Source organism: Bactrocera tryoni, chromosome 4 (genome assembly GCF_016617805.1).
Source record: "Bactrocera tryoni isolate S06 chromosome 4, CSIRO_BtryS06_freeze2, whole genome shotgun sequence".
Taxonomy (NCBI): domain Eukaryota; kingdom Metazoa; phylum Arthropoda; class Insecta; order Diptera; family Tephritidae; genus Bactrocera; species Bactrocera tryoni.
Window position 1 is genome coordinate 74,329,832 of NC_052502.1, and position 23,062 is coordinate 74,352,893.

The 23,062-nt window shown below is 32.4% G+C and overlaps 3 protein-coding genes across 4 annotated transcripts; all 3 read right to left on the bottom strand.

Annotated features, from left to right (window-relative positions):
* Positions 1-679: 679 nt before the first annotated feature.
* LOC120774014 (protein ROP) lies at positions 680-14,531 on the bottom strand. Of its 2 annotated transcripts, none has more exons than XM_040103294.1 (10): positions 14,344-14,531; positions 12,360-12,536; positions 12,132-12,287; positions 11,925-12,034; positions 3,176-3,695; positions 2,973-3,094; positions 2,663-2,776; positions 2,422-2,589; positions 2,056-2,240; positions 680-1,603 (listed from the first exon to the last, which is right to left on the bottom strand). In XM_040103294.1, exons 1-10 carry the CDS (start codon positions 14,369-14,371, stop codon positions 1,381-1,383), a joined length of 1,803 nt encoding a protein of 600 aa, XP_039959228.1. In that variant the 5' UTR covers positions 14,372-14,531; the 3' UTR covers positions 680-1,380. The 2 variants fall into 2 exon arrangements, with proteins under 2 accessions (XP_039959228.1, XP_039959229.1); XM_040103295.1 differs by lacking the exon at positions 11,925-12,034 and adding an exon at positions 9,956-10,059 and having other exon boundaries at positions 1,381-1,603.
* A 453-nt stretch (positions 14,532-14,984) lies between these two features.
* Positions 14,985-16,631, bottom strand: LOC120775272. The gene is made up of 3 exons (XM_040105369.1): positions 16,146-16,631; positions 15,760-16,091; positions 14,985-15,704 (listed from the first exon to the last, which is right to left on the bottom strand). The coding sequence occupies exons 1-3, from the start codon at positions 16,568-16,570 to the stop codon at positions 15,112-15,114; spliced, it is 1,350 nt and encodes a 449-aa protein (XP_039961303.1). The 5' UTR covers positions 16,571-16,631; the 3' UTR covers positions 14,985-15,111.
* Positions 16,632-16,904: 273 nt separating this feature from the next.
* On the bottom strand, positions 16,905-18,974 carry LOC120775273 (argininosuccinate synthase). The gene is made up of 2 exons (XM_040105370.1): positions 18,524-18,974; positions 16,905-17,820 (listed from the first exon to the last, which is right to left on the bottom strand). The coding sequence occupies exons 1-2, from the start codon at positions 18,935-18,937 to the stop codon at positions 16,990-16,992; spliced, it is 1,245 nt and encodes a 414-aa protein (XP_039961304.1). The 5' UTR covers positions 18,938-18,974; the 3' UTR covers positions 16,905-16,989.
* Positions 18,975-23,062: the final 4,088 nt, after the last annotated feature.

Genomic DNA, 23,062 nt, shown 5'->3' on the forward strand with positions numbered 1-23,062 from the left:
TTTAATAAATTGTATGCAAACATTTTTTGTTTATTTTTTCAAAATCGAATTTGTATTAATTTTTGCTCGTACTCGTCTTGTCTTGCGTTTTATGGATAAGGTTGAAAACAAACCGTTTTTTAATACATACATAATTTAATATATAATTTATTTATGTTAAATAAGTGTTTTTAAATGTTATTTGTGACTGTTTGCTGCTACATCAAATGTTATTTATACTAAATATGCATACAGTTACTTTGCAAGTGCATTTAATGTTAAATTTCATATATTTGAAAATTCTTTGTTTATATAATTTTGTTTAACAGCACATTTTTGCCGACAACTTCTGCTAAAATGAACTGCATTGTGCGCATGCTACAATTTTTTACTTTATTTTTGTTTTTATTTCTTTATAATTTATTTCGATTTTTTACTAAATTTTTTAATATTTTTCATTATTAATATAGATCTTGCACTTAATTTGTTTTTATAATATTTTATTTAATTCTTTCTTCTTTTTATTGTTATTTTATTACTAATTCAAATTTTAAATTAAAAATCGGTGTTTAGTTATTTTTCGCAAATTTTTCTTTTGCATTTATTATGTATTTAACACTTTTTTGCTCTTGAATATTGTATATACTCAGAAAAGCGCATAAATTGTTCAAAATATTGCAAGTAATAGTAGTTAATAAAGTATTATATAAAGATATATAAGCTGAAGTGGAATTATAGTTGCATAAAATATTTATATTTTTCCATTTAAATATGCGACATAAATACAATTCAATAAACAACGTGAATACTTTGCAACTTATTGATATGCTTGCGCATATTGTTGTTTTTAGCATTTCATTATATATTTATATGATATATGTATATAACACAGCACACACAAGTATGTATGGATATGTGTGTGCGTAACTCTTTTTTTAACCAAAAGTTGTAACGTGCATACACCATGTAATCGTGTTTACAAGTTGTTACAGTGTCATCAATACAGTTATTAATACCTATGTAAACACGTTAGCGGACAGTTAACCTAAAGACAAAACGAAATATTGCTAACAATTACACATTAGAAATACAATAAGTTGTAATAACAACATATTTCCAATAATATTGCATTACCATTATGTATATTTCTTTTACATTTCACAAAGCAAATACACAAAAATACCAACAACGCTTGTTAAATTTGTTAAACTAATAACTACAAACATAACCTTGTACATTGAAGTACGCTTCCTTTCAATACCTGATTTCAATATTTAGTAGGATACATATTTAAACTACATAAATGTGTTAGTTGTTTTTGCTTTTAAATTAAGTATTAAACTTTACCTTTAAATTAATAAATTTTTAGTTAATTATATATCGAGCCTGCGCTGTAGCTGCTTAATCCTCTTTGGAGAGACTGCCCAAGTCGCTAAGGAAACCTTCGGGCGTTAGTATATGCGACGAACCGACGAGCACTTCCCAATTCTTAACGGCATTGGTGACTTCATAAGCGCAACGCATCTCGGACATACTAACACCGCCCACAATGAATACAATGAGACGTGGTACATTCTTCACCTGAGTCTGTGCCTTGTCTTTATGCCAGTGGCCATAGCGTGCGCTGTGGTGGGGAGAAATAGAAAAATAATAAATAAAGGTTCATTAGTAATTGTAGCGTGCATGAACACTATTCTGTTTCTGACTTATATTTGGAGATTTGCCCTTACAGCAATATCGTTCACATGTTAAACAGATATCATTATAACAAAACAAGGAAAAAAGTTGATTTCGGCTGCACCGAAGTTATAATACCCTTCACAGGTGCATTTCTTATAGAAGAAAAATATTTTTATTTTGATTTTGATCTGTTCGAAGATTGTACCGTTAGCTTGGAAAAATATTCTTGCTAATTTCGTAAAAATATCTCGTCAAATAAAAAAGTTTCTATACAAGGACTTGAATTTGATCGAAAAAACATGTACAAAATTTCAGATCGATCGATCTGACGATAACCACGATAACACTCATTTTATGTAATGCGAACGATATTATATTTTTTCAGATAAATCTTACCTTGTTGGCGCATGATAGTTGGTATTCTGCGCACGTCCAGCCAGAAAAGCGAAATGACGCTGATCCAACTTATCTTCAATGCAATCCTCCATAATATCCTTCACGACTGGTGTCCAACGGGACATTTGATAAGTGTGTTCGGTGATACGCTCTTTACGTGGAACGTTGTAGACTTTCTTGCGTGACTGTGGTGGGAAGAGAAAGCAATAACAGAATTATTTAAAATATTTTTTTTTTATATAAATTTATTACTTAGATAAATTAAAAAAAATATATATACATATATATAAATTTTAATAATTATTTTGTTGAAAATTAAAAAATTAAATATTTCTAATAAAAAAACCTACAAATGCTACAACTTACATCGGCAATCACATTCACGCCCAAAAAGCTCAAATTGCGCACCATATCTTGATCTTTCGGCGAGAGTGAGGCGTGCGTGAAGAGTTTGGTTAGATTTTCCTCAGATATGCCGTTCTTGATCATAACATAGAGCGCGATTATGCGTACTTTATCGAAGTTGGAAACATCCTACAACAGAACAGTGTTGATTTAGAAAGTCTTCTTGAAAACATGTATAAAAACAAATTTGGCATCAACATACCGCATTGAGAAGAATGGGCACAATATTGCGCATATGATCCTTGATCTTTTCACCCTCGGCATCGGTGCCCATAGCTAGATCCTGTTCAACGCGACATAACTTATCGGCGTAGCTCTAAAAGGGCGTGAGATGAAATATTCTTAGTAAAAAATATTAAATAATAATAAAACCATATTTAAATAATAATAAAAAATATTTTAATCATATTTAAAAAATTTTGGATTTTTTGTTAAATTTTTAGTAATAAAAAATTTAAATATTTTGCAAAATAAAATGTTAAATAATAGATAATTAGAAAATCCATATTTACCTGATAAGTCTTCATGCAATCCTCAGCCAAGTGCAAATGTGTTGAATATTTGGACAACTCCTTTTGATACTGAGGCATTTTCTTGATCATTTGCGACAAATCGCGCATGGAAGCTTTATCGGCTTTTATATGAAAGCGAAAAATAAACAAATCGATTACCAAATTTAACAAATCTAAATATATAAAAATGACTCATTCCTTACTCGATGTCATGCGTTTCGATTCGGTGAACTTCTTCAGGTTCTGTGTCACCTGCGTGGACACCACAGCGATATGCTCATGCCGCAATTCCACCCACAAGTCGTCGTTCTCATCGAGTAGCACCTCCTTTTCGGGTTGATTCGGACCGGGTGTATAACGATAGACATCGTTGACGATCGGCAACAGATCGTAGGCCATCGCTTGCAGCGTTAATTCGTGCAACAATGGCGAGACACAATCGAAACCACGATCCAATATTAGCAATTGCGAACGTGACTTCTCCGGACCCTCACCCATTGTGGGCTCATCCGCCTTATAGGCGTCCAACTTCTGCTGCACCGCAGCAGCCAAATCTATGTTGCGATCCCAGTCAGTGCGATATCGCACCATCGGATACTCGCCGAGTGTGGCACACAAAGTCGCGATTTGCTCGGCGATGCGATCGATGTGCTTGGCGCGTATCGAAGCAAACGCTGGCGAATACAGACACTGAAAGGTGTCTGGCGAATCGAGCGAGTAGACCTGAGGGAGCGATAGCCACGACAGACGATTGGAAGATAGAGTGGGCGAAAGCGATGGTGCGAAGCATTTGATGTGGGGGAGAAGTGGTTCAGTCGAAGTTTATGTTTTTGTTTTTTTGTTTTTGTTTATGGATAAAATAAAAATAATGTATAGTAATTAATATATAGAAAATTTCCTTTTTTAAAAGATATTTAAAATAAGTTTACAAAATTTGTACAAAGCGGCAATATTTTTATAGACTTTCCGGACTAAGCGTTAGTTACATTCTAGCAGTTAACATGTAACGGGAAGTATAATAACAAGAACAAGCAAGCTTATTAAGCACAAAGAACATTTGACGAAACTACATAAATATTTTGTTTTTGTTTTTGCAAATCCATGAATTTATATACAATGCTTGGAAAAAATAAAGATAAGAGATGAGAAAAAAAATTTAATAAACCATAATAATAGCGCTTGAAAATAAAAAATTAAGTTTTTAGCAAGTTTACATCGCGTAAGAAGTGTGTTCTTAATACTTCAATTCCCAATTATTGTGCGAGACTCACCATTAATGTTTTTTTTTTGCATACAAATGTATAATTTTTAATAATAGCGCTTAATATATTTTTATGTTAAATGCGTATGTTTAACTTATAGCACATTTCTGATGAATAAAGAGTTTTCATGAAATCTTCTTTGGATCTACAGGGTCCGGCACTCGAAGTGTAACCAACTTCAGACCGTTCGCGCAGCTATCGCACTGGAATCAGCTGTTTATAAATTTGCTGAATGACAGTTCGGAGTATTGTTCACAAGTGTATAAAGGCTTTTTGCCAAAAGTGAACGCAAAAAAAGTGTTCAGCGATGAAATTCACGTGAAACGTAATAGTGTGATTGCTTTATATTGCTAGCCAGCAATTGTTCGTGAGCTCAAATACCTTAATGTGAATAAAGTTTTTGTTTATCGCACCATCACTCGTTACAATGAAACAGTTGCTTCGTTTGGCCGAATTTGACCGATCATTGTGTTTTCTGAAGAAACAATTTTTCCAATTGAGCAATTCGTAAACTCTCAAAACTATAGGGTTTACTTGACCGACAGTTCATACGAGAATCTAAGTCATCGGTTGGCCACCAGGAGGCAGCATCCGCCACAAATAATGGTTTGGGCCGCTGTCACCGCAGATGGGCGCTCTCCAATTGTTTTCATCGAGCCTGGTGTCAAAGTAAATGCGACATATTATCGGGAAAGTGTTCTGGAGGCTGCTTTGAAGCTGTGGGCAAACAAACATTTCGATCGCAAACCATGGACGTTTCAACAAGACTCAGCACCGTCTCACAAAGCGCGAGTGAACCAAGAGTGGCTGAAAAACAACGTTCCCAACTTCATTACGACCATACAATGGCTCTTGAATTCACCAGATGCGAGTCCAATGAATTATTCTCTCTGGGCCATTGTGGAGAGCAAGCTCCGAAATAAAAAAAATACACCAGTCTCGAGATGCTGAAGAAAGCCATTGTCCGTGAGTGGGCCAAAATACCGGCAAGTCACAAGGCCATAGTTAAGGCAAAAGGTGGTCATATCGAGCAAAAGTGAATTGGTCCTGAATTTATGATTATTTTCACACATTTTGTACTTTAAAATAAATAAAAATAGTTTCCCAAGCCGAATTTATGGCTTTTTTAAGTGGTTACACTTCGAGTGCCGGACCCTGTATTGGCTTTTTAGGAGTGGTAATTCCAAATTTTTTATTTAGAGCCCCAGCAAGACTCGATTTACTTAGCAGAGAATATATATATTTTTCATAATGCTCTGCTTTTAAGACCCAATGCTTAAATATTCAATTAACATCAAAGAAATATTTCGTAAGCTGACACTAATAGTACAGTTATGTCGGTTTTAAATACACATTGTGACAAAAAAAGCACCCGGAAATGGTCATTAAATTCCCCTGGTAAATGATATTTCAAAAAAATGTATTTTGCTAAGTTATATGGACTATTTAATTATCCATTAAGTGAAGGATATGGTGCTTGAAAATCGTCAGGCAAGTGTTAAAGATATGGCAATATTGTTCGACATCTCTTGTGAGACCGGCCGAATGATTTTGGTGGATATTTTAGAAATGAAATGCGTTCTTGCTCGACTCGTCTCTAAAAAACTGAATTTTTTTCAAAAAGAGTATAGCAAACAGTTCTCTTTGGACATGCTTGATCGTGCGAATTCCGATCCCACATTCTTGGAGAGCGTTATTACTGCCGGTGAGACATGAATTTATGAGTTTGATATGCAAACCAGTCAACAATCAGCGGAGTGGAGGGGAAAAAAACTAGCCGAAACAAAAAAAACCATGACAAAACAGTTCAATTCGATATTCGTGGTTTGGTGCATTATGAATTTGTTCCGATGAAACAGACGGTCAATGAGGAGTTCTATTTGGCTGCATTGAGGCGTTTGCGTGATAACATCCGTCGAAAACAAACGAAATTGTGGAAGAAAAATTCATGGATTTTACACGATAATAACGCAGTTTCGCTTCGGGCCAAGATTATGACCGAAGATAAAGCCAAAAACGCAATGAATACCATCGATCAACAATATCGTATTCATCAGATTTGGCGCCGCGTGATTTTTTCTTGTTCCCTAAACTGAAATTGCTGCTCCGTGAAAACCGTTTTCCGTCGAATGAAGAGATAAAACTAAATTCGCTGAAGCAACTAAAGGCCATCCCAAAAAGTGCTTATGAAAAATGTTTCGAGGACTAGAAAAATCGTTGGCTTGAGTGCTTTACATCTGGTGAGGATGACTTTGAAGGCGACGAAATAAATATTGATGAATAATTAAACATTTAGCGTTTTCTTTACAATTCCCGGCTTCTTTTTTGTCACAATGTATACTTTTGGACTGAACGAATTAATTTAAATAAATTTTTTACTGTTCTGAAAAGTATTTAAATTCATTATTTTTTTATAAAAATTCTATGAAGAAAATTTGAAGTATGGAAAATAAGATTACAGAATTATATAATTATAATATTCAAAACCAAAAATAAAAAAGAAAATAACACAATTACGATTATAATAAAACATATAAATATGAATCAGCAAAAAAAAATGTTATTATTATAAAAAAAAATATTATCTGATATTATATCTTATTACATGCAAGAACATTTAAACTATTATGAATATGTGGTGTGTTTATGTGGAAAGCAAAATTATTGGGATGTTGAAATTACACCATACAAGAAGTGCGTTGATTCATAGGGATGTGGGAAATTGTCAAACAAAAAATCTATTTATTTAATAATTACGTGGAGACTGCTTAAAGTTCGCTTTATAGAAACCTCGTAATGGATTTTGTTAAAGTCAGTGGTAAAATCTTACGATAAGAAAGAGAGCAGTTACACATCCATGCATTAGATCGTGTGTTTATGAGGTTCTGAAATTTTCAAAACACGGGGTAGAGGTGTCGGCTAAAGAAAGATAACAGCTGAATATCGTGTATAAACTTTTTTTTACATAAATAACTTTTTTTTACCAAAAAGTTATTTTTTTAAATCAAAGTTAGTTTAGGCTACTATGATTTCTTTTTTCTCAAGAATATTGCTTAAAAATTGCAAATCTAATTAACCAAGCATTTCGTAAGTTGAATTTTAAGAAAAATTTTAGTTAAAGGATCCCTTTTTAACCAAAAAATTCACATCTGAAATATTTAGGATTGCATTCTAACACCTCCATAGGATATGTACATATGTATTATACATATTTTGGATACCAGATATAATCTCCTTCTTGCTTTTCAAAGGACTTTGAAGTCAAATAACAAATATCGTGGACTTTTTTCCCCACCTCGAATAGCCTTAAAACATCAAATGTCATAAAATTTGCGCTCTATCAAACCTAAAATATAGATTTTTAATTTTTCTGTTTTAACTGAAAGTGTATACTTCCAAACAATAACTCTTTCCTTAATTTAAGTCAAAAGCGAACTGCGAACTTTCCGCAGTCCCATCTCATTGTTTCATTTGTGAGTTTTTCTAAAGCCCGTGAGTTACATGTCAAATTACAGCAAACAAAATTGCGAATAAATGCGAAATTGGCAAATTGTTTTGTAAATTTATATACGCTTGAGTTAGTAATAAAGACAACAACAAATAAACTAACTATATATAAAGTGCAGATAGCTGGAATACAATATTAGCACACAAAATGTACTAATAAAATATTTAAATCTTAAATACTACCAAAAAAAAAATATTTTTTTAAATACCACTATTCAAAAAATAAAAATTTCTACCAAATACGAATAAACTAGTTTTGTAAATTTACACAATTTGCTCAACAATTTCGCATTTATCTGCTAACAAGCATTTTGTATGCAACAATATGCTTGTTCTTATTTTGTTGCCAACATTTTGCACTAGTATTTGCTTTTTTGTGTTGTTTTTTTTTTCTTGTGTTGCATGTGGCATGCGGCAAGTGCTGTGTGTTGGGCGTGTAATTTGGCATATAGTATTTGTTGTTGTTATTGTTTTTTTTTTGGCTTGACATTCTTTCATTCCAAGTGTTTGGTTAGTAGAAAGAAATCAATAAAGTAAAAAAACAACATAGACGTAGTTATAGACGTAAGCACCGACATTGGAGGCGCCGCTCGTAAACGATTTGCTTTTCTGTATACAATTTACATACATTAAATTGAACACTACAAAACAAGTTAAACAAAACTTAAGGAGATATTTCGTTGTTTCGTTTCTTTATTTAATTGCATTGCGCAAACAGCTAAAGTGGCAGGCAAAACTTGCTGACGGACACTTTAACTGTGGCAATTTCAATAGGTTGCATTTTCATTAAAAAAAAATTAAATTTTTTTTTGCGCCAGTGTAGTGCTTGCAATATGCATCTCATCTTTAGTTACAATAAAAAAAAGTGGAGAAGCGAAAAAAAACGTAAGGTGGCAAGTTTTGAGGTTATATAATAAATTCTTATCATATTCTTTACCACTTTGCGTTTTTCAACTTCTAGTTTTGAATTTACCAAGTAATTTACAAATATAAAATACACAACAATTTTTTTACTTAGTTATTTACAACATTCAGAGATATAATAAAACAGAGACAAAGAAAGGGAGAGTGGAGAAAGAGAGAAAGGAAAGAGCGCGCGTAAACTGTGGCAAACAGTGAATAAAGTACAACGACTGCGTTTAAGGAGGAGGGGCATACACAGCAATGCAGCGCTGCAGAAATGGAAATAAATATAATCCTTTCAAATACACGCTAAGAGCTCGTTTTTTTAGAAGCTTTCATTGCTGATTTCATTAGGAATTATTCAATTCAAGAGAGTAGTCGTCAAATCGGTAAATTTTGTAAACAATAAATTGACAAATAGCTCATTTTCATGAAAGAATTCTGTCATCACTCAGATATGTACAGTTATGACATATACAAAACAGCTGATGTTTTCGAATTTACTGAGGACCGCTTAGTGGTACAAAATTTGTTGTTATAAGTCTGAATTCCGCAGTAGATCTCTCCAAATGAGGTTAGATCTCCGGAAAAAGGCACTAGTTAATGCATGGTGAAGTTTTTTTTCGTTTTGAATTTAGTGCAACGTCTGAAGGGCGTAATTATGTAATTAGTTACAACAATAAGAATCCGAATTGAACCAATAACTGAATACTTATTTAGTTGGTACTGATTTGAACTGTGAATTATTTTATTTTTTGTTGTAATCTAACGAAATACACCACAGATAGTTCTAAAAACAAGAAAAAAAGTTAATTTCGAATTTACCGACGCTAAAATACGTATGTAAGACATATGCATTTCTTATAGCATAAAAGTGTTTAAAAAATGTTTATACTTATTTTGATCGGTCAGCTTAAAAGGCAACCAAAAATTCTTAGACGATAAGATAAACGGACGGACTTGAGTAGGATTTTAGTTTTCGCGCTTTATATAAAAAGTTACGAAAAAAAAATTGAAGCTGACATTACCGGATGTGCCGCCTCCTCGTTATGGCTGTCGACACATTTCTGTACAAACATACAAACTTTTTCAAGGATTTAATAAGTACTATTTAGAGCGTGTGCGTGTGTTGAAAAAGTAAGAAGAGCGCGTTGAAGAGGCGTGTAAAATTCATTTGTTTGATAAAATACATATTTTTACTTGAAAAAAAAAATACACAATTGCCGAATGCTTGCACACAATTTAGTTATACTTTCGTAGTATTGATATACATAATATTTTTGATTTTCGAAAATTTCGTTTTTTTCGCACCTGGCATTCGTATGGTAGAAATGCAATATTTATCTCCTTTAGAGTTTTGATCTTTCTTGCAGCGCACGATTTACACAAATCGTTAAATAATTCCTCCGGGCAAACTATAAATATATAAATGTAATCATACAAAGAAATGATAAACGATAAAACAAATGATAATGATTACATACATATACAAATATACAAAGATGTACTTGTATACGTATGCAGTTTAAGTGGCATGTATTGATGTGAATATGTATGTTGGGTGAGCATGTAATTAATAGTACGCAAATGACGCCTAACATATTGATCTATGCATACATATGTCTGTTGGTCTACGAAAATATTTTTTTTTTAACATAAATCATTGTTTTTCTCTTTTTTATGCAGATACATACATTCTGCCATACATACATATAAATAATAATACAATTTAGAGGGTTTTGTAACTGGGTTTTAAGCAGAGTAAGCAGCAGCATGCCGCCAGCCAGTGGGGGTTGGACACACTTGATCTCCGCTAGTAGTTTAATTAGCTTAAATTAATATTTACTATTTTAAATAAGAAAAAAATCGTATATATGTATGTACATACATATGTACGTACAAAAAAATCAAAATATATTTTTTTTAAATAAAAAATGTGTATATTTAAAACTCCAAAAATTAAGAAATTATCTAATAACGAAAAACATTTAAATAAAAATAATTAAATAAATTTTGTGTCAATATACTATCAGAAACTACTGTTCAAAAATTGTTTATTCAATTATTTTATATAAAAATTTTAAATAGTTAATAAAATTATAAAAATAACCATATATTATAAATAAATAGTTAAAACTTTAGATATTTAAATTAATAAAAATTATTAAGAATATGAAATAGTTATAGTGTACTATATTTTATTAAAAGATATTCTAAATGATATTATCAATAAAATTTATATAAATATGTATGTTTTATATCAAATAATAATTTTAATTTAAAAATTGTATACATATCTAAAATTTATAAACACACATATACAATGCATGTATTGTGTATATGTATGTATGTATGCAATTTTTATATTAAAATCAAAATACATATTATTTGGAATCTCAGCTGTTGATTAGCAGTTAAGTTGAAAGTTTGTCGTTGCTATATTCGAAAAAAAATTATTTTACTGTTATATTTAAAAATAAATGCTATAATAAAATTTTATATGGAAAAAGTGCAGACGCGACATTTTCAAGTTCAAAATTAAAGGATCTTGAAAATATTTTTAATATTATCTTTATAAACATAACTTTCAATTATAACATAATCTTTTTCCGTTATTTTTTTTTTTAATTCTCAAATTTTCTTAATCAACAGCTAAATTTCTTATTTACGAACCAAAAAAAGGACTTATATATTTTTGCGAAAAATGTAAAGAACGAAAAAACTAGCGTCACTCGCTTACCCAGTTTTGCTGTAAAAATGCACTTAATATTTCTTAATATATGTACATATGTATATAAAAATATGTAAAATAGTTGTAATTGTAGAGCAATACACTTGAAGACAGTAGATATTTAGGTATGTACGTATGCACATATTTAGAGAGAAATAGATTATTGATATTTTAAAGAGGATTTCAGACATTCAGTTAGTATGTTCAAATGAATTGCATTTAATTCATAGAGTACGCAATATATGACCGAAACCGTATGAAATATTGAAATGTCAGACAAATTCAAAATATTTACAGGACATAAGAACTCTGGTCGCACCACAAATCGTTGCAAAGGTAATATTATATTTCACAAAGTGGTTTTTGTGTGATTTCACAAAGGACTCATTTAGTATTAGGGAAACGCTGCTAAGTTGCAGCTTGTTAAGACATGCCATGTCCCCAAAAGCAGCATTTGGTTAATTAGTGTTAATTAGTAGGCAGTTTAATAAATAATTTCGAAATTGCCTTTTGTACACATATAAATTTTTGTTTAACTTATTGCTCTACCTTGTCTTCATAGGCTAAAAATGCAATATTTATTTCTTTGCATGTGCGTATATATTTGCGCGTAATGTCGCTGCGTATTTGCAACATATGGAATATGTCTTCAGGTATTGCTGCAAAATTTTGAGTTTTTTTTAAAGGGAAATTATAATAAAATAAATTATCAAATTCAAATATGAAATAAAATAATTATCTTTAAACACTACATACCCTCAGTGAAGAAGACGTGCGCATAACGATACATTGGTCTAGCCGGATTCTCGAAATCGCGTATTAATGCGCGCACCGACTCATCCGACGGCGTAATCAAGTAGATGGCATCCATGGTTGGAAGCGGTTCACGCTTTTTGTTGATATCCTCCACCACTGTGAATAAAATAAGGAATAATAAAATATAAGTATAACTGTGCATTGATAATTATGGTATATTTTACTTACAGGTAATACCCTCGGCGCTTATTTCATGCATTTTAGTGCATGCAGACACCATACGCATACCCAACTTATCGACCACCAACACACGCCATTCCATGCCACCTGGGGCTTTTGCAGCAGCTACAGCTCCAGCCTTCTTTGGTGGTGGAGGCTTATACTTCACCACCTCATTCATAATCTCTGTTTCAATCGGTAGAAAAATATATTAGTACATACGAATTTACCGTTATTTTAGTTTGTTGGCAATTATTATTGAAAATCAATAATTCTTTACACCTTATTTATATAATACACATAAAATGTAAGCTATCTAGAAATTAATCATACAAATAATCATCTTTTACACATATGTATGTACATACATACTCGTGTTAGCGAATGCAGGAAAGAGCCGTCATTTATTTATGTAGTACATATATGTATACTGTGATTCACAATTTAACAGGTTTTTGGAGTGATGATGATTTGGAGTGACTATAATTTTAAAAAAATAGCCAATCATTTTCGGAAAAGCTTGAATGTTTCATTTTATTTAAGTAAAAACATTGCAAATGCAAATCTTCCCATTCCTTGGTAACCCAAACACACGCACCAAACCACTAAAGTTCTATTTCACATGACTAATAATAGAATTGCAAGTCCGTAGTCGCACACTTTTCCAGCAACTAAATGGATTTTGCTCTTTTAATGCGTGGTTGAACAGACGGTATGGAAAGACTGACGTTTTAAGTACTATATAATTGATTCGATGTGCGTTTTCTTGGCCATGATCCAGACATTGATTTTCCATTATAAGGCATGTTTTACAAACTTTTGATCTGTTGCCAGCATTGATTGTATTGGAAATCGTGCATCACAATAGTTGGAACTCACAATGTACATATTTCGTGTTTTATTACATGATTACTCACGACTCTTTATTAAATTAATATAAAATACATATGATTGTATGCTTGGGGTGCCGGCAACATTTTGAATGTATTTATTATATAGTATGTGGATTAATGATACCATATCGAATTGAAAGGGTATAAATTAATTTCCTTTTAATCAAAGAAATTTCCGGTGTTAGTAAAACTATATTTGTTAAATATACACAATTATATTCATATATGGCATCAGCAGGTACATATGCCAGCATATAATGAGTCATTTTGCAACCTGTGAATGGCCAATGAAAACAAACACACAGTAAAAAAAAACAATAACACGACTAAAAACAATTAGCGCTAAATAATATAAGCAAAAGTTATGTATGTGTATAAAATAAACGAAATAAAACTTTTCGCTGTAAGCTCATATGCATTTGTGTATGCATAAGTACCCAATTCAAAAATACTATATAATGCAATTGTGTGTACAAAGCTGATTTCGGCCAATGACGTCACAATGTACCAAACAAATATATTTATACATTTCTTTAATTGACATTTCGTTGCATACATTTGATAGATTTACGCGCACGCTAATGGAAAATCCTATATTTTTCACAGCACTATGAATGCGGCATGGCTGATAAGTGGGCGTTGGTAGTGGGTGTTTGGATAAATGCTGATAAGACCAACAGAAAACGACCTACATTATACACAGTATGCAACGTTTGCAGCAAAAACACAGCCTTCATATTGTTGGCGATAGAAAACTACACAATTAAATTGTGTTGGTATGTACGGATATGCAATTCCAGCTGAGCGCAACTAAGTGGAGCTGCGCAAGAAAAAGGTCGCACCGGGGGCATACTAAACGGGGGAAAATCGATAATTGCTTAACGAGGATGCGGAAATTCTTTTGCAATAGATCATAATTTTTATTATAAATGGGTGGACTAAATAAAATTTGTAAGATAATTGAATGAATTTATATGAATTTCAGTACATAATCTTATCGTTAATCGGTCACTACAAAACACTTTTTAGATGTATTCACATAACTGTATGTATGAAGGTTATTTTAACTAAATAGTTAATTATTTTTGCATTTCACTTACTTTGCCCAACCAGCACTTTCAACGCCATTTTTTACGATGCTTTTTCCTTATCCGCGTTATGGTTCCGTCTTGCACCCGCACACAAATTACTGAATAAATTCTACACTTTTCTTTCGATGATAATAATTTTCCAATTCACTACAAGTCACAGCAGAAGTTCACTAAATTTTGCTGCAATGTATGCGTAGCGATGAGTAATGAAGTCGATACAAATAATCGGTTGAAGCAGGCACTTCTTTTCGCCGTGTACCTGAAAACAGGGCAACGTAGTGCCACAATATTTGAAAACAGGGTGATGGTTGTCGAAATCTTATATTGTTTAAAATAAGCACAGGGTAACCAACATCCGGCAAAAATTTCACTTGCACGGAATTCGCTGACGGCGCGTAAAAAATAATAATAAACTCAAAATGCCGCATTGAATGCATCCGGCCATTATGCTGATCGAACACTTTTAGCCTTACGCGTGACAACAACAAAATAAACGCAAGAAAGCAAAGAATTGGGTAAACAGTTGCTAGTGTAAGCAACCAAAAGTCACGCGCAGCAAGTAGTGTAGGTATTTAGACGCTAACGTCGCTCTTGTATTACTATATTCGAAACACCAGTTTATAAGTATCTTAATATGAACAAATTATGGATAAGATATTGTTCGCTAAAGTATTGTTATTTCTTTTTGTTACATGTTACAGAAGTTTATAGAATAAATATCATCTTACACAATAACAAAAAATCCAATATGCACATTTTATCTAAGAAGTACTTATTTTAAGAACGAATAGCGCATATGGCTTCATCTTGAAATTCTACGGCTCCACTGTTTTCAAAATACTTAGCTAAATCTTCCCTTTGATTAAAAGCAGTTGGACTTGATTTTTGAATGAAACATTTCGAATGACTTATTGCCGGATTTCTATTTTCAAAGTCTTTTCTCCAATCGCCCTTATTAATGATATGATTTTCATCCTCCCAATCTGCATACTTTTCTGGACAATATATGTGATCACGATCATTTGACATAATAAAATTGTGTAGAGCGCAAACTGCCAATACGAACTTTTTACATTCAGTTGATTTCGCTGTTATTGGTTTTTTAAATATATGCCAACGCGCTGCAATAATACCCAAAGTATTCTCAATAACCTGATGACCACGAGATAAACGATAGTTGAAAATTTGTCGTCGCTTACTTAGCTCCAAGCCAGGAAAAGGACGCATAACATTATTGAGTAAAGGAAAAGAATAATCGCCTGCAAAATAATGTGGAAATGACGGAATGACTTCAGTGAGTTGTCCTGTACCGGGCAGCGCTAAGATATTTCCTAACAGAGCGTGACCGTAAGACGATTTAGAAAATTGTCCTGAACGAGAAACTTATATTCATAACGGAACCGTTAAAAAAATACCAAAACTCACCATTTTTTCCAATACTAACTGATGTAAGTTTATAATTCGAATCACAGGTGGCCATTAGTATAATATGATTAATTTCTGTTTTTCTAATGGAATGAGAGAGTATAATTTCTTCGTTTGTGACTGCCCCAACACAGTAAGGTAAGTGCCACTTTTCCAAAAAACCTTTTGCCAATTCCCTGTACTTTGCCTCAGTTGGCTTGGCAAAATAAATTGGTTGTAGTACTTTCCATAAAGCTTCACAAGTCTCCAATAGAATTGTTCGTACCAGTTCTACCCAGTCTAGTTTATGGACACGAGTTATATAATTACAAGAAACTCCTTTTGCTAAAAAACTGCGCTTAAAATTAATTATATGATTATCATTTAAAGAATATATGTTTACCTACGTTAGTGTCATAGCAAGCCGTTCTTCAACGGTGATTTCTTTTGGTATTTTGGAGCGCACCAATTCTACTTTTATCATAGAAACAAGTGAATCAAACATGGCAGCATTCATGCACGTATTTTTGAAAAACTCTAAACTGTTTTGTTCTTTCATTGGTAGAAACAACGTCTCAAAACTTCCAGGACGTTTTTTAAACTTACTATAAGTCTCAAAGTTTATTGCAGGCTCAATGCTTTTTTCCTCATCTGAAAGAATTTCTGACGACTCAAAATTTCCTGGACGTTTCTCAAACTTCTCGAAATTTATTGCTGGCTCAATGCTTTTTTCCTCATCTAGTTCTACCGGCGGATCACGTTTTAAACGTCTATACAATGCGCAAATGTACATAAATAACAAGCTGCCTACAGCATGATGTTCCTCTAACATTTTCCTTAATTTATTGTGCAAAATAATTGTCCACTGACCGGCTTTAAGAAATGTTTTGTTTATTTACATATGTCAATTAACAGATGACTACGTGTTTAACGTAACGTAAGAACAGAGTTGCCATGCCCGGACTCAAATACATACTTTTCTTCAAGGAAGAAATCTTCGACTTTTACTTTACTATATAAAAAAAAAAAATCTCAGCATAACTGAGCTCTCAGACGTGAAGCTACAACAACGACCGAAGTAATTTTCATAATTTCTTTCGGATACACTTTTCTTACAAATTAGCGTCTTTAGTTCGACTCAGCTGAGTTTAATCCCGAATATGGCATTTCTAGTTTGTTTATATTTTAATCTTTATTAAAAAAATAACGTTCACTTTCATTAATCAATCCTTCACTAAGATCCCATAAATTTCAGTGTTGCTCGTAATCACCAAAAGCGCGCACATGCTCTCGAATGCGCACCGAGTTGATAGCAATGAAACCGCTCGCATCATTTGCCACATATCCTCCATGTACATCCATGGAGACCAGCTCCTCATTGTACAAACCTCCCGACGCTTTGGCCGATTTACGAGCAATAGCACGCGCATAACCTGGTGCTAATTCAACAATAACTTCACCGCTTACATGCTCCTGGGATATTTCGATGCAACGACGTGCATATTGCGCCTCCGGACTGAACCAGAAGCCATTGTATACATAATCGGCCATGCGATTGCGCAAAACTTGCTTCGTGCGCAACACCTCGCGATCTAAGCAGAACACTTCCAAATCCTGATGGGCAGTGAAAAGTATATTGCCGCCGGGTGTTTCGTAGACACCGCGGGATTTAAGTCCCACAAAACGATTCTCAACAATATCGATGCGACCAATACCATAAGCACCTCCTACTTCATTCAAGAATTGCAGTATTTCAAAAGGTTTTGTGTATTCCTTGCCCGTGGATTGGTCGACCACAGTAGTGGGTAAGCCGCTTGCGAAATGTACTGAAACACGTTTGGGTGTCTTTGGTGCCTTTGTGATGGGATCAACAGTCATTTCATACAAAGATTCGGGTGCGACGTGGAAGGGATCTTCCAAAACGCCCGACTCATAGCTGATGTGAAGGATGTTGGCATCTGTGCTCCATGGAGCGGCCGGTTTAGCGCTAACTGGTATGCCGTGTTTTTTCGCATATTCGATAAGATCCAAGCGTCCTTGGAAGCGATTGCAGAACTCCTCATCACGCCATGGTGCGATAATCTGTAAGAAATTATTTGACGTTGATATAAAAAAAATCTTCGAAGAAAAGGGTAACGTATAAGCCGTTACAAGCATATAACACAATCCATTAACCGAATTATGACAAATTATCGGGTCCGAACATATTGCAAAATAATTTAATGCGCGTTTGACCTGAGTGTATGCCTACGGCCGTGATAACCTTGCATGGACTAATCAAATAAAGTGAATATTAGATTAGTGCTTGGCAATGACCAAGAAGTTTACTCGCAGATAAGTACCGCTTTGAGGCGCTGATAACGAAGACGAACTGCTAAGAATTTTAACGTTTTGCGTAGATCAAACGAATAGGAGTTCCGACGCTTGTGCTCTTTCATAATTCCTATAGATAAGTTAGATCTATTAAGCACGAATCGGAAGCTTCAGAGCTAATGTGTTTTGAAGCTTTCTGCCTGAAGGGATACAGTTAGCATAGTCAGCTGACAGGTCTGGACGCTAGATGTTTTTAATGATGTAACATTTGAACGCGAGACGCATGAATTCGATTGGTATTATCGCGGTTACTTTGACGTGAGGAGTAAAATCTTGGAGATCACTACAAATCCAAACAATTACCGTTCGATTTCGAGGACAAAAGTATTATATTCACGGACATGACTACGATTCTGGATTGTTCGCGTGTTTTTTTTTTTTCGAAAATTAGCACGAACTCCGAATATCTCACCTTAATATGTGGCAGCAACGCGTACGCGTTCAATTCGAAACGCACTTGATCGTTTCCCTTGCCTGTGGCGCCGTGCGCTAAATATTTGGCACCATATTTCTTGGCCGCCTCTACTAGCGCAACAGAGATGCAAGGGCGCGCCAAAGAAGTACCCAACAGATAGCGTTCCTCGTAGATCAAACCCATTTGTATGGCTGGCCAAATGTAGTGTTCCACGAATTTTTCCTTCACATCGGTGACGATCACCTCGGTGGCACCGATGTTTAGCGCCTTCTGACGTGCCGCCGTAAAGTCCTCCTTCTGGCCGACATCGGCCATCAAGCAGATCACCTCATAACCTTTGTCCAAAAGCCATTTCAGGATACAGCTGGTGTCCAGACCGCCGGAATAAGCCAAAATTACTTTCTCAACCATTGCGCTCAAGTGTTCGAATGAGACTAACTTTTCTACGCTTGCAATACGTGTATATTTGTACCGATTCGATGCTCGAAGGAAGCTGCTTTCTTATTATAAGTGCTATTAAACGCTATCTCGATAAGCTCGTGCGCTTGCCGCTGATAAGCAGAGTAAAAATTGGTGTTCTCAAGTGGTTGTAATCAAAAAGCTCTTCAAGATACTCTATTTTATGCAGCCGAAAGCTGTTAAATGTGCGACTGATAAGACAAATTCAGTTTATTTGTCTCGTCATTTGAGGGATGCTATAAAACTTATGAAAAACCAAATATGCTATATGTACAATTTACTTTCGGTAACATTCGTGCCTCGGTTCGTGTTGTTATTGTCAGAGACCCATGTGCGCCACTAGACAGCGGTACGCTCTGGCTTATCGCAAATCTGTAGTATGTATATCATAAATATGTACAGTCCCAGCCCCCAAAGTGCTAATAAATAAGGAATATTTCATATAGTATGTATGTAGGTACATTTTTCGAACTTCTTTCGAAAATGCGTCAAAAGTAGAAAAAAACTTGACAATCTCGAGCACAACAGAAGTGTGTTGAACTTGGTAAATTAACAGCTAACTGGTCATAACCGGTTGTGTTTAAGAAATAAGCTTGAGCACTTAGAACTGATAATCTAAATATACATCTGTGCTACCAAATTAAATGTGTGTAGATCAAATGTAAATACCGATCGTACGCAAAACGTTACTATTTCGAAGATAAACCAAGATATGGATGGAGTATGTATAGATGTTACTTCCGAAGCATTTCTTTTATATTTTCGACGGATCGATAATAACTTACTTTTTATGACCGCAATTGGAAGAAGTTGATCTTGACAACATCTCGTTCCAACAAGACGGTCATTTATGATCATAAAAATATTAAAAATGGCCGAAATGACACTTAGAAATCATATTATCCCTATTGGGAAACCCGGTATAAATGATTAGCGCGACGAGCTGAGTCGATTTAGCCATGCTCGACTATATATATATGTATACGCGATCACATTTTCTCTAGTAGCAATGGTTGAAGATTTTATTAAAGCTTTGAGGTATTAATTTAAAGCTTTGGGCCCTACATGTGTCAGAAATTCGGCCTTAAAATGCTGCACTATGATATTAAACGTACGAATATTGATGAAATCAGCTTTTAGCCACTTTCTTGTGCATTTTCCATAATTTTTTATTTAAGCATTTTTAAATATTTGTATATAGAGAATTGCATTACATTTATTATAATAATATTTTTACGCGCTTATTATGGTCAATTTGTGTTAATGTATTATTATTATATTAAATGTTTTTGTTTTTTTGTAAACATTTTCGCTCTTTCTACGAAATTATGTAAGCTTTGTTGCTTGATAACTTCAGTATTTGATAGTTGTCTGCATTTATTAATATTTTTTTGTTTGCAATATTATTATAAATATTTAATTTCTTTTATTACAACTAATAAACATGGACATTCTTGAAATTTACTTGCTTGATAAGCAAAAACTTCGTCAAATACATTTATCGCCATTTTCATTGATTTTTTTTGGTACAATTTTTTTTTTATAAATTGTTGTTGCTTTTTAGTTTATTTATGTATTATGTTTTGTCTTAAAATTTTATTTTTATTTATTTTTCTGTTTAATATATTTAGGCAATTATTTAGTTAGGTTTGTGCTTGAAATGAGTTTAACAAAGAACAAAAATAAAATAAAATAAATTAATATTATTTGAAGTCGCCTAATTTTGTTTTTTTTTTATTTTAAGAATTGTTCTTTGATTTACTTAGTAAAAATTGTATATGAAAGGGACTAAATTAAAAAACAAAACTTTTTTTGAAAACGTTTAAGTTTTTTATCTTAACATTTTTTTGATGTTTATTAAAAACTGTAAATAATGAAAAGCAAAAAAATGTTCATAAAAAAAGCTCTTTTTTATTAAAAAGAAAAATGATTTCTTAAAAAAATGTCAAATAAATAGTCATGAAAAAAATATAGTTTTTCTTGAAACAAAATGTTAAAAAAAAATTTTTTTATTAAAAATGTACTTTTAATTAGTTTTTTAGTAAAGGGTAGTTAAAAAATAAGTGGACAATAATTTTTTTAATTTTTTATATATTTTTACAGTACTTTTAACATTTTTTTTAGTAAAGGGTAGTTAAAAAATATAATTTTTTTTAATTTAATTATAATTTTTTTTAATAGGAGAAGGTAATTGAAAAAATTGGTTAATAATTTTTTATTGAAGCTAGAGATTTCAATAGGTTTGCATTATTTATTTGCATGTAAATAGAATTTTTTAAGGTACCTAGGGTGCTTGTTTGTGTTGTAATTTCTTTTCTCTTTCTTTTTTGTTTCATTTAATATGACACTGAACTACATACATAATTCCAACTGTTGGGGTTACATTTTTATTGGTTTGTTTATTAATTGCGTATGGTTGTTTTAATTATTTCTTATATGAAGCCGTACTATTTTTAGCTAACGTCCTAGCGACTGTTTATGTATGTTTGTTTGATTTGTTTGATTAATTAGAAATATTTTTCTAAAAGCTGCATGTGTTAAAGCTGTGTGGAAATTGTTCAAGATGATAAACATGCATGGGTGCTTTCGACTCGATTTATATATGATTGAGTTTTTCTTTAGCTATTTTTAGTTAGTTATAAACAAATGGGCAAGTATTTTCGGTTGTTAATGGAAATAGTAGACATTGAACGGTGAATAAGTGGATTTTGAGTTAATATACTATTTGTATAAGCAGTTATTATTGTTTTCTTAAAAAGTGTTAGCAGAAATTTGAGGTTAGTTATACAACTGTGCGAGTTGAAGCATTATTTTGATTCACCCCACTACGCGCTTGAGTATAGAATCGAAGAAAATAATGAGGAAATCACAAAAGTTTACAAATACTAATCATAATATGATTTTCGTATGATTGGTCAGCTGATTATCACACTTAATGATAAGTGATTAGATGACGTTTTGTCAAAAAAAAATAAGCAACAATTGGTATTGTGTTTACAGTAATTATTAAAAATATTGTATGCATTTAGAAATTTTCAACTTTTGGATGACAGGTATAATACTAAACTGTAAAAAAGGGCGTAACTACATTCAGAGACTTCAAAAAATTTATAGATGAATTCAGTAGAGAGAGAAAAGCAAAGTTAGAGGTTAGGAATTATGTTGAAGTACGTCAAATTTAATATCGTTCTAGAAAATCCAGATGCGTATTACTATCATGGTGAGTATAGGCAATGGTGAATTTCATAATATTGGTGACAATAAGGATAGTTAGAGTGAATTTCAAACTAATGGATCTTCAATTTATGAGTTTAGAGAAAACAACTGCCCAACAAATGTCTAGGAGGCACAATAATAATACGCAAAGTAAATATATAAAACAAAAACATATATGTATATGTACTATCTGATCAAATTTGACCCGAATAAAATATAAATTATATAGAATTTTTTTTTATTTTTGAATTTGATCAGATGGTATACATACATATATATACATATGTATTTATACATATGTATGTATATTGAAAATAGTCATAAAATAAAAAAAAATTTAAATATAAATACATAACAATCTAAACAATAATTAATATTCTTACAAATAAAAAAATATATTTAAGCATAAAATTTTTGAAATTTCGTGAAAAAAAGTTTATAAAAAATAAAATTAAACAATTTTGGCATACATAAAATGAAAAATAATAGGCTTTATTAAAATTATACATATTTTACAATTAAAAAATATTATTTTTTTAACTTGTAAAATTTAAAATCTCATTTTTTTTAAATATACAACTGTTATTCTAAAAAACAATAAAAAATATTGCTGCAGTTTTGAACAAAACGACGTTATAAGAATAATAACAATAGTTATAATTACTAAAATAAATTTAACACAGTGCGTAGGAAGAAATAGTTTTCTTATTACATTTTTCATACAAAATAAGAGTATGTCGCAAAAAGCTTTTGAGTTGAAGATTTGGTGAACTGTCAATGCGTAAAAAAATATTAACTGATTAAATTAAAACAAATCAACCTATTTTTATAGAGAATTTACAGTGAGTACACGACTTTAGT

Coding starts and splice junctions, on each gene's coding strand:
- LOC120774014 (XM_040103294.1), bottom strand. CDS start 14,371: ATGGCGTTGAAAGTGCTGGTTGGGCAAA. Junction 2,241..2,421: donor GCGTGAATGTGATTGCCGAT/GTAAGTTGTAGC, acceptor TTCCCACCACAG/TCACGCAAGAAAGTCTACAA. Junction 1,604..2,055: donor AACTATCATGCGCCAACAAG/GTAAGATTTATC, acceptor TCCCCACCACAG/CGCACGCTATGGCCACTGGC.
- LOC120775272 (XM_040105369.1), bottom strand. CDS start 16,570: ATGTTAGAGGAACATCATGCTGTAGGCAGCTTGTTATTTATGTACATT. Junction 16,092..16,145: donor CGGCTTGCTATGACACTAAC/GTAGGTAAACAT, acceptor TTTTAAGCGCAG/TTTTTTAGCAAAAGGAGTTT. Junction 15,705..15,759: donor AGTTAGTATTGGAAAAAATG/GTGAGTTTTGGT, acceptor TTTCTCGTTCAG/GACAATTTTCTAAATCGTCT.
- LOC120775273 (XM_040105370.1), bottom strand. CDS start 18,937: ATGGTTGAGAAAGTAATTTTGGCTTATTCCGGCGGTCTGGACACCAGC. Junction 17,821..18,523: donor CGTTGCTGCCACATATTAAG/GTGAGATATTCG, acceptor AATTTCTTACAG/ATTATCGCACCATGGCGTGA.